The following is a 16,374-nucleotide window of genomic DNA, read 5'->3' on the forward strand; positions in this document are numbered from 1 at the left end:
ATAGGAAAGTAACTTTCAATGTTTAGACCTCTGTATTGGGGTCATCATCAGGAAAATGCATATGTATAAGATCCATGCTACTGCACTTTACAAAGGTAAATTGAACCTAACTGCTTATTAATCTTTTACATAGCCTGACCTCTTGTGGAAAAACTAAATTAATAATATTAAATATTAAAAAAATTATAAATAGATTCAAAAAAAATTTTAATTTAAAAAATGGATAAGTATAAAAATTACAATTAAATTAAAATAAATAAAAAATAAACACATGCGGTATTTTTAAACAATAAATAAATTAAAAACAGAACTACATTAAAAAATTTCTAAAGTCCTCTTGTATTAAGATTTTCTTCTGGGCTTGTTCCAGTTGCTATACGGGTTGCAGATGGGTCTTCCACATTCTTGAAATGATTAATCTGTCATTTTTGTTCAGGTTTGGATAGTGTTTTAGCATTTCACAGGCTTCTTTGAATTTTCTCTCAAGCCAGGTTTTGGTACAGTGTAGAGACTTGGTGCCTTTCCAGTCAATTAATTTAGAGTGCATGGTCTGATAGGCCTTTTTTACCATAATGGAGGTATTTATTGTGTTGTTTGTGTTTGTCTTTTCTGATTAGGATCGTGCATCCTGTTTCCCCTATGTAGGGTAGGTTACATGTACATTAGATTTTATAAAACCCCAGGGTGGGCCAGGTATGGAAGAGGATCTTTGGAAGAACTGAGTAAATTTTTTTCATTTTGTCGGAGTTTGAAGATAGTCTTGATGTTGTATTTATGTAGTGTTCTATTTTTTTCTGTAATGTCTCTAGCATTGGGTATGGCATTCTTGTAATCTTTTTTGTTTTTAGTGGTATTTTTATGGAGGATCTTATGAACTGTTTTTTTATTGTAGCCATATTTTACAAATGTAATGATTTTGAATTCTTGGTTTAGAGCTTGTTCATTACAGCAAATTGTTAATGTTCTGTGTTTGAGGGTGCTTATATGACTCCTAGTTTTTGTGTTGGGTGATGGTATGAATTTTTGTGTATGTATTGGCCCATGTACATGTGTGGATTTGTGGCAGACAGAGATGGAGAGACAGCCTGGGGAAAGATGCATGACTTCGTCGCACGTCTTCCTCAGATTGTGTCTAGAAAAGGAAGAGAGTAATTGTTTTCGATTTCAGTGGTGTATTGGATATGTTTGTGTTTTTTGTTCAGGTGGCTAAGGAATGTATTTAATGTTTTGCGGCCATGGGGCCAAATGGTGAAAATATCATCGACATATCGAGCCAGACTTTGGGCTTTATGCTGGCCAAATTTAGAGAAACAAGCTCTAAATTTGGCCCTCTTTGTCTTCCATGTAAAAGTTAGCTATTGGGAGGGGAAGTAGTGAGCCCATGGCCGTATCTTCTTCTTGTAGGTAAAAATTGTTTTGCCACACGAAATACCCGGAGCAGAGTACGTGGCCAAAGAGAGCCATGATGTCAGGTGGAAATATGTTCGGTTGGAGAATAATAGTATCATTGATAGGGACATTACTAAAAAGGGCAGTTATGTCAGAGCTGACTAATAAATATTGGTTGTTGAGTGTGATGTTTCTAATTTTGTTTATAAACTGTTGTATGTTTTTTATGTAGGAGGGGGATTGACCTACCAACTTCTTGAGGGTGGCCTCTAATTTCTTGGCTAAGTTGTAATTAGGGCTGTCGATTCCTTCAACTATCAGACATAGTGGTGTGTTTGTTTTGTGTATTTTCTTAAGTCCAGAAACAAAAAGAACAATCGATTGCACTGGAAAACTCCCACATCACCGAGAACGAATGAAAAAAAGCAAGAACGAGCAAGTCAAAACTTGAAGACAGTGCTGATCGTTTTTTTTATATACATATATATATATATATCTATATATATCAATGGTGTGGTAATGGTTGAATGGGTACCAGAGGGTCAGACAACTAATCAACATTATTACCTTGAGGTTCTGGCCAAGCTGAGAGAATGAGTGAGGGAAAAAGAGACCAGATCTGTGGAAGAACAACACTTGGATTCTCCATCAGGACAACGCTCTAGGCCCACAGTGCACTGCCTGTAAAGCAGTCTGGCTGATAAGAAGATCCTAGTGTAGGATCTTCTTATCAGCCACCTTACTCTCCGGACTCAGCTTCATGCAACTTTTACCTTTTTCCAAAGTTGAAATCCACATTGAAGGACACCCATTTTCAATCAGTGGATGAGGTAAAGGAGAAAACAGCAGTGCAACTGAATCAGATAACACCTGATGATCAACACTGTTTCCAACAATGGAAAATTCGTATGCAACAGTGTATAGATAGAGGAGGGAAATATGTTGACGGGGATAACAATTAAGTTGTACAATTGTAATAATAAACCACATTTTTGCAACCAGTCTCATTATTTAATAGCCACAACTCGTATTGTATCCCAGTGGTCTCTGTGAATATTGGAACCATTAAATCTGTTTAATTTTTTCATTGTGCATTTTCATTCCATTAAACCTTAACATGAGATATACTGTTGTGGCAGCAATGTGAGAATAGAACAGTGTGAGAATAGAGGAAGATGAGCTGTGGAGGTGCTTAGCACGATTGCAAAATATCAATGTGAATATTGCCATCAGTGGTATGAGAGGAGTTGTGTGATTTGATAGGATATCAGACCATGTGTTACAAAAATGCAAGAGAATAGGCAGTGCCTCAAACCAAACTGTTTAAATCTCAGTTCTGACGGAGTCCTGAAGGAGTGGAAAGAGATCCAAAGTTCTTTTACAAAGAGGAACCTCCAAGACAGAAGTAGTAAATTATAGTTCAATCAGTATGTGTGGAGTGATAGTTAAGAGCAAAATTCTGGAAAAGCTGGATAGGAATATGATATTCTCTGTGTATAGGGGGGGAAGGAGTTATATCTCAGTGGCAGCCGGTGAAAATTTTAAGTGGGGGTGCTGCATACACAAAATAAGAAAATAATTCATTTTTTCCTAATTAGTAACCAATTTATTAATAAGTAAATTTACATGTTAAAAAAATTTGCTTTATTAAAAATCCATTAGTCTATTTTTGCCCTGACAAAATTTTTCAATAAAAATATTTCACCCTCACCATGAACACACACCAATAATAAAAGTTTCATATCTCACAGAAATAATGCTTGCAAGCATACAATTTATCTGTAGTGACACTGCTCATTGTGCAGTGTTGGATTCACTTGTTACGTGCAGTGACAAGTGCAAACGAATATCGGCGAGTCTAGCCATAACTGACCGAACGCGATAATTCAGACACTGCGTTAGATCGCAGTGCATTTGTTTCGTAATCTAAAACATTAATCAAACCATACCATGCCAATTATTAGTTATTCAATCAATGTTGAAACATAAGCTGTAACCTTTGATATGTTGCATTGCATTTATATAATGTTGTAAGCATTGTTATTATTTATAAACACAAACAAAATTTAATTTTTTTCGTTTTTTTCCTTGGGGGTGCTGCAGTGTCACGGTGCTTACTAGCCTCCACTGATATATATAAATATAAATGTGTGTGTGTATATATATATATATAAACTGACGTATACAGTCGTGTATTCATGGATTAAAACTATGGGGCTGACATTAAAATTAAATTAAATTAAAATATTGCAGATAATTATTTAATACAATTGAGGATAACAATTTCCCAAACATTTGGAATAGTGAGACAGTCGTTCTGATTAAGATTAGGTCTATGAAGTAGGATTTCAGCACTTTCGTTATATAAACATTCATGTTCATATATGGATCTATGTAGTAGCTTAGCATTTTGCTTTTGGATCCTGTGTTTAGCATTTTCGATTTCATGTTGTGCAAGGCCAGATTTGTGAGGTTTGACAAGGCAAATATTGTTTTGCTGTTCTGAGATATATTTATTTATAGATCTTCCTGTTTGTCCAAAGTAAGACAAGTTACACGAACATAGTACTTCATATACTCCAGGTAGCATCATTGGTGAGAGTTTGTCTTTTGGAGAAGGTAGCAAGTTGTGAATTTGGTTGATGGGTTTGTAAGTAGCAATGAGTTGATATTTTTTTATAATTTTGCCAAACGTTCAAAGATTAATAAGAAGTAATAATAAAAAAATTATGAAAAATCTTGCAAAAAAATACAAAAAAAAATAATAATTTGCATATCCTCTTCACCACCATTTACAGCATAAACACAAATATAAATTATGTTCATCATCACTTACATCTGTTTTTAACTAGGGGATTAGGACTGGTGTATATATAAGGTTGTATATTTGATTGAGCATATCATCTACAAACATGACTGTACATCTTGGCTGTCCAAGCTATACTTTGTGCATTTCCTTTTGCAGCATTGGTGCAATTAACACTTAACCCTGTGTGTGTGGGGGGGGGCGTCTGATATTCCATGTCAGAAAATTCCAAATAATGCATTCAGTGGATGCCTTTACTGCTCTCCACATTGTAAAAATCACTGTTGTCCTCTTTTAGTTTCTGGCTGTGAAGCTCGAATTGTTTAGATGAGCAAACACGTCTAGGGATAATAGTTATTAGCTAATTTTATTTGTTAAATTATTAAGCCAGTATTTCACTAAGGTATGTTTGTGGATACCAACATATGCAACATTACTTGTGCATGCAGGCATGCCAGCAAGAAAGAAAACAAAGACTGAGTGTAAAGGAGGGGTAAAGTTTTCTAGCAGGCACCCCCTCTATGGAAGCAGTGGTGAGATTTTGCTTGTTCTACTAAAGGTCTGAAGGTACCCCCAGATTTTGGGTAAGCTATATTTATTCAACTTTGGAGATTGTTTTAATGCTATGGCAGATTTCAGGAATATTTTCAGATTTGTATTTGCTTCTGTGTAATAGGGAGGTTTCCTTCCATTGAGTCTAGTGATTCATGTTAGTATCATGGTCTACCACCTCAGAATGACTGTATTGTAGATAATGGACATAATTTCTATATTATTTTCATTCCAATGTGGTTTAAGTTTTTGAATAGTTTCAGGAGCCTGGGTTATAGCGTTGGCCTTCATAAACTGTTCAGTGTTGGAAACGTTTCCATACTGGTAGGTATATATATATGTAATCAATCACATCTTCTCCCCCTCCCTCTCAGCAGTATGGTGTTAATAAAAACCTTAGTAAATAGAGCCAGAACCATCTGCTCAGACCAGATTAGCTTATCCACAGGAAAAAATCACGTGCCAGATAATTTTTTTAGTTAATGGCTTCTCTCCTTCCAAAATCAACTGAATTCTCCATCTGTTCCCAAAACCCAGATCACAATTGATCTGGGTTTTTGGGAACAGATGGAGAATTCAGTTGATTCATAAGGGATTGATATCAGTTGCCATCCTTTACATCTGAAGCACCTGAAGAACTTTTAAAAAATTTCATAAGTTCTTAAAAGATACAACATATGGACTTCTTTAAACCTTATCAAGAATTCTTATCTGTTTGGCAAATGATCCTCTTAATCATCTAGAATCATCTTGATATCTACCGTATTCCCTTTTCTTACAAAATGACATATTTTGGACAGACAGATAGCTTATATCTAACTGAATGAACTTAGGAATTATGTCTTTATACACTACAGCCTTTCTGGGATGGCAGACCTCACTACCAACATGGATTACCGGATCCAGTAGAAGAAAACCTTATTATACAGAAGCAAATACAGATCTGAAATATTATTCTTGGAATCCTCCATAGCACTACAACATTCTCCAAAGGTGAATGGATATGGATGTCTCACCTTACTCAAAATCTGGGAGACAGTTCTCTGAAGACCAGTATTAACACAAGATCCCATCAGCTCACCCATATGCAAGCTAGAATTTAAGATCTCTCCTTTACACTTAGTCTTTGTTTTGCTTTCTGCTGGTGTGCCTGCATCCATGGGTATTGTGTATATCTTTATATCTGTGAGAAGATGCCTTGGTGACCAAGGGGAAAGTTAGTTAATTATCTGTCGACATGTATTTTCTCCTCTAAGCAACTCGACTCAGTGATCAGTGTCTAAACATTCATATCAGATGAATGTAAATGATTTCTCCATTTCAATTAGCCAAACAGCAAAGTTATCTTCCTGGGTGATTTTAATATCCACAGCCACAACTGATACATAAATATATAAAAACTCCACATGAGAGGTTGCTAAATCCATAACACAAGTTCTCTCCATGTGAGCAAATAGGAGAAAGAAGGAACCTGTTAATGTTTCTTGAACAATTGGAAGTCCATAATCCTTCATGAAAATAGAATGAGAAAGGCTGTTCTCAAGAACAGAGATTGGTGGAAAGAAGTTAGTTTATCAAGTTTTGAAGCTGAACTGTCTATGAACATTCACTAGCAGCTGATTATATTTTCACATAGTAGAGAAAAACAAAAGAATGATAGTAGCTAGTATGAAAATAATATCCATGGTAAAAAAAAAAGCATAAGGTAGAAACACCATTGAGTCTGTGAGGAAAGAGTGGATTTGGAGATTTGTTGGTGGAATGATATCTTTCTGCATACCATCAAGTATTTTTAGGAAGGCTTGATGCACCACAATAAATGTGATAACAGTAATTTAAGATTGGGTGAGGGAGGAAAGATTACATGGCAAGAAGGAAATGGAATTTATACACTTGCTGGGAGAGAATTACTTGAAGCAGGATGTAACAGAGGAGACTCAGGATACGAGCATGTAGGATCTAATTATAGGATCAAAAGACCTGCTGGCTACATTGCTTATAGTTGGGGAAAGTAATCACGTTATCTTGACTTGGGAGGTAGCAAAACGTGGAAATTCTGGTTAAGGGGTATATGTGGAACTACTATGCAGATAATTATGATTCACTTAGGAGACAGCTTGAAGCACTACCATGCCATAAAGATCTGCAAGGAAAAGATGTTCACGGTGCATGGGGGAATAGTCAAGGGGTATCTGGAGGAAGCAATATCACATTATCCAAGATCAAGAGGGTATATAAAGTAGAAGTTAGATGAGAAGTATCATTAAGTATGCTGTGGACGGTATATAAGGAGAAAGGTGACCAGCTAACTCATAAACAGTACACGGATCAGGCAAGAAATGTGACTAGCATGGTAAGGCAAGCAAAATCAGATTGTGAGAAGAAATTAGCCAAGCAGGCAAAAGGAAATCGCAAAGAATATTTTCGTTATGTGACAAATAGGAGGAAGAATGACTATGGAAGGATAACTTTAATGTAGATGATAGAGAAGAGACAGAGAAAGACAAAATTGTTGAACTACTGAGTGACCACTTTGCAATGTTTTTCATATTGATATATAGATATTGTTATGGCAGAGGTAATAAGGACTAATGTGGGAACAGAGGTTGATGAATAATTGGAGATACTTGGGATATTGCACAATTGCAAATGCAGCTGCGGGATGAGATATCAGCTGGCATTTTAAGAGAATGTGCTGAGGAACTGGCAGAGTCCCAAGAGAGTGGAAAGAGGGTAATATAATTCCTTGACATCAAGGAGGATCTTTAGCTGAGGTAGCAAATTATAGACCAATCAGTATCTCATGACATGGTAAAAGTACTGGAAAAGTTGGTCAAAAAGAGAATTCAGGAATGGGTGGATAAGAATATGATACTCTGAGGGGCAACATGACTTTGTAAACGGTCAGTCATGCTGTAGTAATCTAATGATAATCTAACTTTTTATAATACAACATTATCTTAGTTGGATAAAGAGAATGGCTACATGATACTGCAATTTTGCAAAGGTCCTTGACAGGATACCACAGGGAACTCTGATAGACAAACTGCAACAAATGGTGATGGATATGAAACTGTTATATGGATTAAAGGGTGGCTGATGGACAGATGGGCAAAAAGTTCTGATAAACACCTTAGCTGATATAACCACAAGAAAGAACATATCTTAAAATCTTTTTAATCCCCATGTTTCATCAAATTGTAATAATTTGTTCTTTTTCTTTTAGGATATATAAGAAGATATGTCAGGTTTTCAAGAAATTCAATGACATGGAGGTGCTGGCCGTCATCAAATTTTTCATGCTGCAAGAAAAGTTCACAACTGAGATTCACCAAACTTTGTGTGTTAGATTTTAGGGGACTGTTGCCCAGCATATCTATCCAACAGCTCCCAGATGGGTGGCCAAGTTTAAAACTGGGCATCCTGAGACAACAAGATGCCCCGAGGTCAGGAAAACTTTCCGTAGCGACGAAGTGCATGCCATGATTCTTGATAATAGACGAATACCAGCCAAAAACATTGCAAAGATTCTGGGGATATCCAGGGAACAAATTGGGGTCATTATCCACCAACAGCTTGACATGCAGAAACTCTCAGTGAAGTGAATCCCCAAATGTTCGAATGCCGATCAAAAGAGATAATGTGTGATGTCATCTCAAGAGATTTTGGGCCATTTTGAGAAATCGGTGCAAATTTTTTGGCTTGTATTGTGACTGCTGATGCAACATGACCTCATCACTACGATCCAGAAACCCAAACAGCAATCAACGAAGTGGAGGCACAAATCTTCTCCATGGCCACAGAAGTTTCGAACCCAAAAGTCAGCTGGGAAGATTCTTGCCATTGTCTTTTGGGATATGGATGGTGTAATCCTTATCAAGTACCTCAAAAAAGGTGAAACTGTTACAGCAGCAGTTTATTCAATAGCTCTGAATTAATTGAAGGAGGTACTGTGGGAACCTGAGCAGAGGCGTGTTACTTTTCAAACTGCTCATGAAACCCAATTATATGTTTGGTTTAATCCTTTATCCAAGTGTAAGCAAACAAAGTTTGCGCCTGAAGTATTTTCAGGACTGAGGCAACTCATAGCAAAGGTGGTATAAATTCTCATCACTTGCCTTAGTATCCCATAATGCAAAGCACATATCATTGCAGACATGTATAATACTATGCATTAAGGGAAGGGTCACTACCCAGACCGGTTTCGACCTTTATTGAGGTATCACCACCTCTGGGTCTGGCTCCCACTGATGGAAGTAATGGAGAAGTATAATGTATAGCATTATACATGTCCACAAGGATATGTGCTTTGCATTATCGGATACTAAGGCAAGTGATGAGAACTTATACCACCTTTGCCATGAGTTGCCCCAACCTTGAAAATACTTCAGACGCAAACTTTGTTTGCTTACACTTGAATAAAGAATTAAACCAAATATATAATTGGTAGCATAGCCAAGTGAAAAAAACTTCTATCTGCTCATGAAACCCAACAGATAATACACAACTTGGGCTTTCAGTTGTCTGCTTCACCCACCCTATTCACCAGATCTGGCCTCATCTGACTATTTCCTATTCCCATACGTAAAGAAATCCTTGAAAGGTACAAAATTTACCACAAATGAAGTCATATTTGCAGCTAAGGACTAGTTTGTGCAACAATGGAAAGGCTTTTTTCTCAGAGGATTGCAAATGATGCAGCAACTTTGTAACAAATGTATGACACTGTGGGCAATGTATAGAATAATGTGCAAGTTACATAGTTCTACCTCAATTTCTTCATGATGATTATCACAACTTTTCAGCATATCCTCATAGATAATCTTGTTCCCTTACTTGTAAAGATCAAACATAGAACTTTTCATGCTTAATATTTCCAAATTGAAACTTTCTAGGCTTTTTCTTCAACAATTACATTTCAGATACTGACAAAGAGTCCATTTATGCAATGAAAAACAACTTCCCAACATGGGATTGAACTTAAGAGTTCCTAAGGACTATTATCTGGACTGTTGTGCTCAGATCTGGTCACCTAGTTTTCATTGTGATGTGGAGACATTGGAGAGGGCCCAGAGGTGAATGACTAAGACAATATCAGGACTTTGGAGTACTGGCTATGGAGAAAGGTTGAAGAAATGTGAATTGCTGAGTTTGGTGGATAGGAGGAAGAAAAGTGATATGATAGAGACATTTAAGTTAGTGAGAGGATTTTATCAGATTAATCCAGAGGGGAATATAAAAAGAGTAGAAAGGGAAAGAGGAAGAACCAGAGATCATCCCTGGAAGTTATATAAAAGTGTGAAGAGGAGTAGATTTTTTACATGGAGAATTGTCAGTGAATGGAATGCATTACCAGAATGTGTTGTTAATGCAAGGAGTTAAGGATTTTAAGATTCTATATAATAAATATGTTGTCAGCTGAATGAACCTCCCACTATGGGTGCTGACTCCATGGAAGGTGTAATAATAAACTCTGAGCAGTTTTGACGCTAAATTTTCAAAATATTTGACTATGAAAGAATAATGAAATTTTAATACCTCTTCATTTGTTGATCTCTTTGGTCTTGCAAGGAGATCAACATTTTAATTTTAAAGATTTTTAAGAATCTTTAAAATTCTGCTTGTATAATCTCAAGAATAATTTTGCTTGCATGCATAGCCAATGCAATTGTTCAATAATACATATTCAGCAGCATTCTGTTGTAGAAATGCAGTAGATGCTTATACTTTCCATTTGCTCAGCCAAAGAATATTACACCATCCTGTCCTGTCAGGTGTCTTCTCCCTCCAGGAGATTGACTACCATGTGTCTCCACCATATCCTATTCTGTGCCTCTCTGCTGCATTCCTCATATGAGAGATAGGTCCAGTCTTCTATATTTTTCATCCACTCCAGTCTTTGTCTTCCTCTCTTTCTCTTTCCCTCAACAGTGCCTTCAAGAAGTGTCCTTTGTAGGCAGTTATGTCTCAGAATATGTCCAAAATATCTGACTTTTCTCTTTTTAATTTCTTTCATCAGGCTCCTGTTGACGCCTGCCATCTCTGTACCTCTTCATTTGTCTTTTTTTCTTTCCATGATATATTTTTTTATTTCCATGATATATTTCCATGATTTTTTTTCTTTCTCATAATTCTTCGCAGCATCCACATTTCAAAGACCTCCAGTTTTTTCACAATCAGACTGGAGAGTGTCCATGTCTCTACTCCATATAATAATGTAGACCATGTGTAGCATTTGGAGATTCTTAGTTTTGTTTTCAGATTTAATTCTCTAGATGTTAGTAGATTTTTCATACTGTTGAAAGTTAACCTTGCGATTTCAATCCTTTTTCTAATTTCATCTTCTGTCCTGCCATTCTCTGTGATCAAGTGTCCGAGGTATATGTATTTTTGCACCTGTTCTAATTTATATCCTTTTATATCGATGCATATTTTTGGTATTTTCTTTTCTCTTGAAATTATCATGATTTTTGTCTTTTTAAAGTTGAAACTGAGGCCATACTGTTCGCTATACTTGAGGGTTTCATCTATAAGAGTTTTGAGGTCATATTTGTTTTCAGCTAGAAGAACCATGTCATCTGCATATCTTAGGTTATTAATATTTCTGCCCCCTACAGTGGTTCCTTTGAGGGTACTAATTTTATTAAATATTTCTTCTGTATAGGTTAAAGAGAATCGGAGAAAAGACACAGCCATGTCTCACACCTTTCTGAACTGGGAATTCTTCTGCGGTCTCTCTATTTATTCTCAAAGATGCAGTCTGTTCCCAATAAAGATTAGTTAATAGCCTAATGTCTTTTCCATCCATGCCTATTTTTGAAAGGATTTCAATTAATTGTTCATGTTGGACATTGTCGAATGCCTTTTTGTAATCTATGAAACAGAGGTACACATCTTTTTGTTTTTCTAGATATCTTTCTATGATGGTTCTGACGTTGAAAATACCTTCTCTTGTTCGTACATTTTCCTTGAAGCCACTTTGTGTATCATTTATTTCTATGTTTATTTTTCTTTTATTTCTTTCAAGAATAACATATAGGAGGACTTTTGATACTTGACTGATGAGGCTGATTGTCCTGAACTCTTCACATCTTGTAGCTTTTGTTTTTTTGGGAATTGGAACAAAAATTGAGTGATTAATATCTTTGGGTAGAAATCCAGTTTTGTATATTTTATTGCATAATTTTGTTAGAAATTTCAGTCCTCCTTCATCCAGAGCCCTCGACCATTCTGCGATGATGTTATCTATTCCTGCAGCTGCTTGTGGTTTTAGTTTTCTGACGGCATTTTCAACTTCACAGAGTAAAATGGATGGTCCTTCTAAATCAGTCTGTTCAGGAATATCATTTCTTTGTTGTTCATATAATTTCCTTGTGTATTCAATCCATCTTTCCATGATTTCTTTTTTATCCATTAGAATATGGTTTTTTGAGTCTCTAATGACACTTACATGATTTGTTGTATTTATCCTGCTTCTCATTTCTTTGATCTTTTCATGCATTTCTCTGCTTCTGTGTTTTCTATCAAGGTTTTCTATATCTATACATTTATATTTAATCCATTCCTCTTTGGCTTTCCTGCATTCTTTTTTTATTTCTTTATTCATGCTTTTATATTCAGATTTGTTCTTTAACTTTTTTCTTTGTTCCATCAACATCAGTATTTTTTCATTCATCCAAGATTTATTCCTTTTCCTTTTTAATTGTGGGAGTGTATTTTTGGCTGCTTCATTGAATCATTTCAATGAAGTTAAAGACTGATTTATAAAAGAATTCACAAAATTCCTTAACAAGTCTGACACCACAACTCACACAGAAAATAGAATGCCAATTGATGAAAGTAACATGAACTGGCAAACATTCTTTTCTGAGAAGGCCAGCATTTTTTGCCAGCAAGTATGGTGTAATGGGGTGTATGGAGAGGTAGTACCTTGGTATTGATGTCAGCCGCTAATCTCAGGGTCAGGATATTGGGCTCTGGTCCTCACATACCCTCAACTCTCACTTATGGTTCCAAGAAGTTAGTAGTGCACACCAGCGGCCACACCCTGGTAAACCATCTCGGCTGCAGACTAAACTGAGGGTATCAGCAATATTCCATATTGCTGATACCCTACCCATTACACCATACTTCCTGGCAAAAAATGCTGGCTTCTCAGAAAAGTGACCAGAATGACGATGCATTTTATGTACCATCTTATATTAACAGTTAAGATGATTATTAATAATTTCTTGTCTGTTATGAAGTAATATAAGCAAAAAATTTTTCTTCTTACTGAGTTTAAAGTAGCCAATTTTCAATTCTCATTATTAATGAAAAGTTATGAAAATAACCTGTATGAGAAAACAAACACACAAAAAAGGAGGGGAGGTTAATCGCTGTTTACATAAGGATTACTTGATTTCATTAAGAAAACAGTGCTCTGTAAGTGATACTCATAACTTTAATCATTTTATTAGTTAACACTAAAAATATGATTCATAATAAATTTAAGTTTACTTTTATATTTTTAAGAATTCAAGTTATACTAGCATAATTATTTATTTAAATCTTTATTTTAGAGGCACTTCAAGAAAATATGGATGCAGTAACTGAACTACCTCAGAGACTTGGAAATATTGTAGTAAGGGAAATAATTTCACAATGCTCCCAACATCTGAAATTAGTAACTGATATTCCTCGCCTTTACAGGAAAACAAATCGTGATGTAAGCACAAAAATATTTTGACTTAAAATACTTGCAGCTTTAATAACTAAAGGTCACTTAAATGAATTTAGTAATTTCTACCCAAACTTTTCATGTTTACAGGATCTCATTTGTGAGCTTTATCCATTACTCCCTCTTTTGATGGAGTAATGGATATTGTCTTGAAATTCTAGTGATAAAACATGTATAAAATGGTCATGATTTTTTTCTGTTTTGTCATCAGTCAGGCATATTTAATGAAAACATTGCTTTACAAAAAAAAAAAAAAAAATTAATTGCATATTTAACTCTCACCTTTTTTCCCCCCAAAGGGAGTAAGAGCTGCTTTAGCCCTAACTTTTGGAAATTGATGGACAACTGGTCTTCACCATCCATTATCAATGAGCTGAACCTGTAACTACCTATAATTTTCAGGTTAATGGGACAAGAGTACAGCAAACAGATGCCACCATCTCATAATCCTAAACCCTAAATCATATTATTGTCTGAAATAGGGTTCTACATTGTGAGTTTCAGATTTTAAAAGTATCCTACCTTCATTGCACTAGAATTGCATGTCTTGGGAACTGACCAAAAAAGCCTAAAATAAAGTATATCTAGTTAGTAACTGGAATCAAAACCTATAACCATCTTTCTTCTGGCAGCATAACATTATGGAACTAGAAATGTTGTATACAAGGATATACAGGCCTTTGTACTTTTTAATAATATTTTTTTTTTTTTTTTGTATTAGTCAGGGACCATCATCGTCATCAATTTCCTGATATATACCCTCAAGCTCAAGAAGTGTTCAGGCTACTATGACAAAAATACATGATTAAATTTACATTATCATTAATCTCCTATTCACAATTTTCCTCCAAATTAGTCTATTACTTGTCAGCACTTCAATATTGTCATATCTAACATTTCGTGCTTCTATGCAGAGATAAGAGGGTTATCATTCCATTGTATAAGTCTCTGATCAGACCACACTTGGACTATTGTTCTCAGATTTGGTCCCCAGGATTTGAAGGGGATAAATTAACTGTGGAAAGGATACAAAGACGGATGACAAAGATGGTTTCAGGACTGTACAAGGATAGTTATGAGGATCGGCTGAGAGAATGTGGACTGCAGAGTTTGGTGGATAGAAGAAGGAGAGGTGATATGATTGAGACTTTTAAACTGTTGAGAGGTGGTTACAGGATTGACACTGGGGAGTTCTTTCGCTTGGTTGATCAGCGGGAAGGAGTGATGACAAGAGGCCATCCCTGGAAGTTACGAAAGGAAGCTGTGAGCAAGAGGGTGAGGAATGGTTTCTTTGTGTGGAGGGTGGTTGAGCCGTGGAATGCATTGCCTGATGGAGTGGTGGGAGCGAGAACGGTCAGTGAGTTTAAAGAGTGGTATGATAGACTTTGTGTTTCTTAGGGGGGGGGACCTCCCCTCAGTGAGTCTTGACAGACTTTATGTCTTAGGAAGGACCTCCCTCGATGAGTCTTTTGACTCCTTGGAGGCCTGAATAATAATAATAATAAGACACCTCTGACTGAATCAATCCACCCTGACCTTAGTCTTCCTCTTGGTCTCTTTCCTGCCATCTTGACATCAAACACCTATTTTATTAATCTTTTCTCATTTTTATTTCCATTCTGTTTAAGTGGCCTTACCATCTTAAGTTAGCTCTGCTTACACATTCTTGAATGCTAACAAAATGTCAAGTTCCTTTCTAATATCTTCATTTTTAACATGATTTTGCCATTGATGCCAACTGTTCACTTCCAATTTTTCCGAGAACCTTCATATCTGTCATCTCTAGTCTTTGATAAAAATTGCCTAATGCCACTTTCTTTCATAATGTGCATCCTTACCCTTGATTTTACATCAAACCATCATCCTGTATTTTCTTCAGTTCTAGCTGCTGACTTACAACTTAAATATAAACTATGTCAGTATAATGCTCCATTTATCTCATACACTGGTGTTCAAAACCTAAGGACAAACACTATTTATGAAGATTACACCTGCAAATTCAGATGAATCACCTTGTGGCAATTTGTATAACTGATGAATTTCGAGTAGAAAGTTGGTACACATTCACATTTTCAAATCATGCGCAAAGGGATCACCTGGTAGCACTCAACAGGATAAAAGGCAAAAGGCTGCTCTAAGCAAATCATGTTTGAAGGAAGCTCTTTTCATGAAGGAATAAAGTTGCAAACTTGGATGTCTTGTGATGTCTGAAAGACATCATCTAGATCATTTCATATAGGGAAGAATTATCGGAAAGCTTGAAGGCAGAATTACAGATATTGCAAGAGAGTTTGGAATCTCACATAGTGTCATATCCAGACTTTGGGCAGAATTTCAAACTAATGGAATGCGTTCCAGATGTTTGCTAAGAGTTCGCCCTCACTCTACCATGAAACATGAAGATAGATTTTTGATTATAAGCAAAACGTAATCTATGCACAATAGTAGATCAACTTGCAAGTTGGCTCCATTCAAGCATAGGTATGTGGATATCTGTAGTCTCTTTATACACAGATCATCGTAGAGCACATTTTCAGTGCTATTTTATCCATAAAAATTGGACAAGACACCTCTTGCTAGTGTACTCTTTACAGATGAATCATTTTAGTCTTACGTCTGATTCTGGATGACACTTGATCTGGTACTGCTTACCATCATGAGAATATTCTTGAAAGTAATAGATACGGTAGTGCTGAGGTCATGGTATGGTGAGGCATTATGTTTAATGGATGCACTGAGCTACAAGTGCTGGAAAAGGGGACTATGACTGGTGAATGATTCTGCAATGAAGTTCTTCAATGTCATGTTCGATTGTTCCATGGTACTGTAGGTGTACTGTAAGCTGATTCACATAGGTCGTTACCTGCATTTCTCCTCATTACATCATATTTCACAGAAATTGAGCGTT

At 36.0% G+C, this 16,374-nt stretch overlaps 1 protein-coding gene across 3 annotated transcripts in view; it reads left to right on the top strand.

Annotated features, from left to right (window-relative positions):
* Positions 1-16,374, top strand: part of Cog2 (conserved oligomeric Golgi complex subunit 2) — a 437,003-nt gene that overhangs the window by 370,108 nt on the left and 50,521 nt on the right. For all 3 annotated transcript variants that reach the window (XM_090399142.1, XM_090399141.1, XM_090399143.1), the window contains exon 14: positions 13,309-13,454. In XM_090399142.1, the coding sequence (XP_090255268.1) occupies positions 13,309-13,454 (146 nt within the window). The remainder of the gene's footprint in view (positions 1-13,308; positions 13,455-16,374) is intronic.

This window comes from Typopeltis vanoorti, chromosome 10 (genome assembly GCF_054136105.1).
Source record: "Typopeltis vanoorti isolate ZY-2024b chromosome 10, IOZ_Tvanoo_1.0, whole genome shotgun sequence".
Lineage (NCBI taxonomy): Eukaryota > Metazoa > Arthropoda > Arachnida > Uropygi > Thelyphonidae > Typopeltis > Typopeltis vanoorti.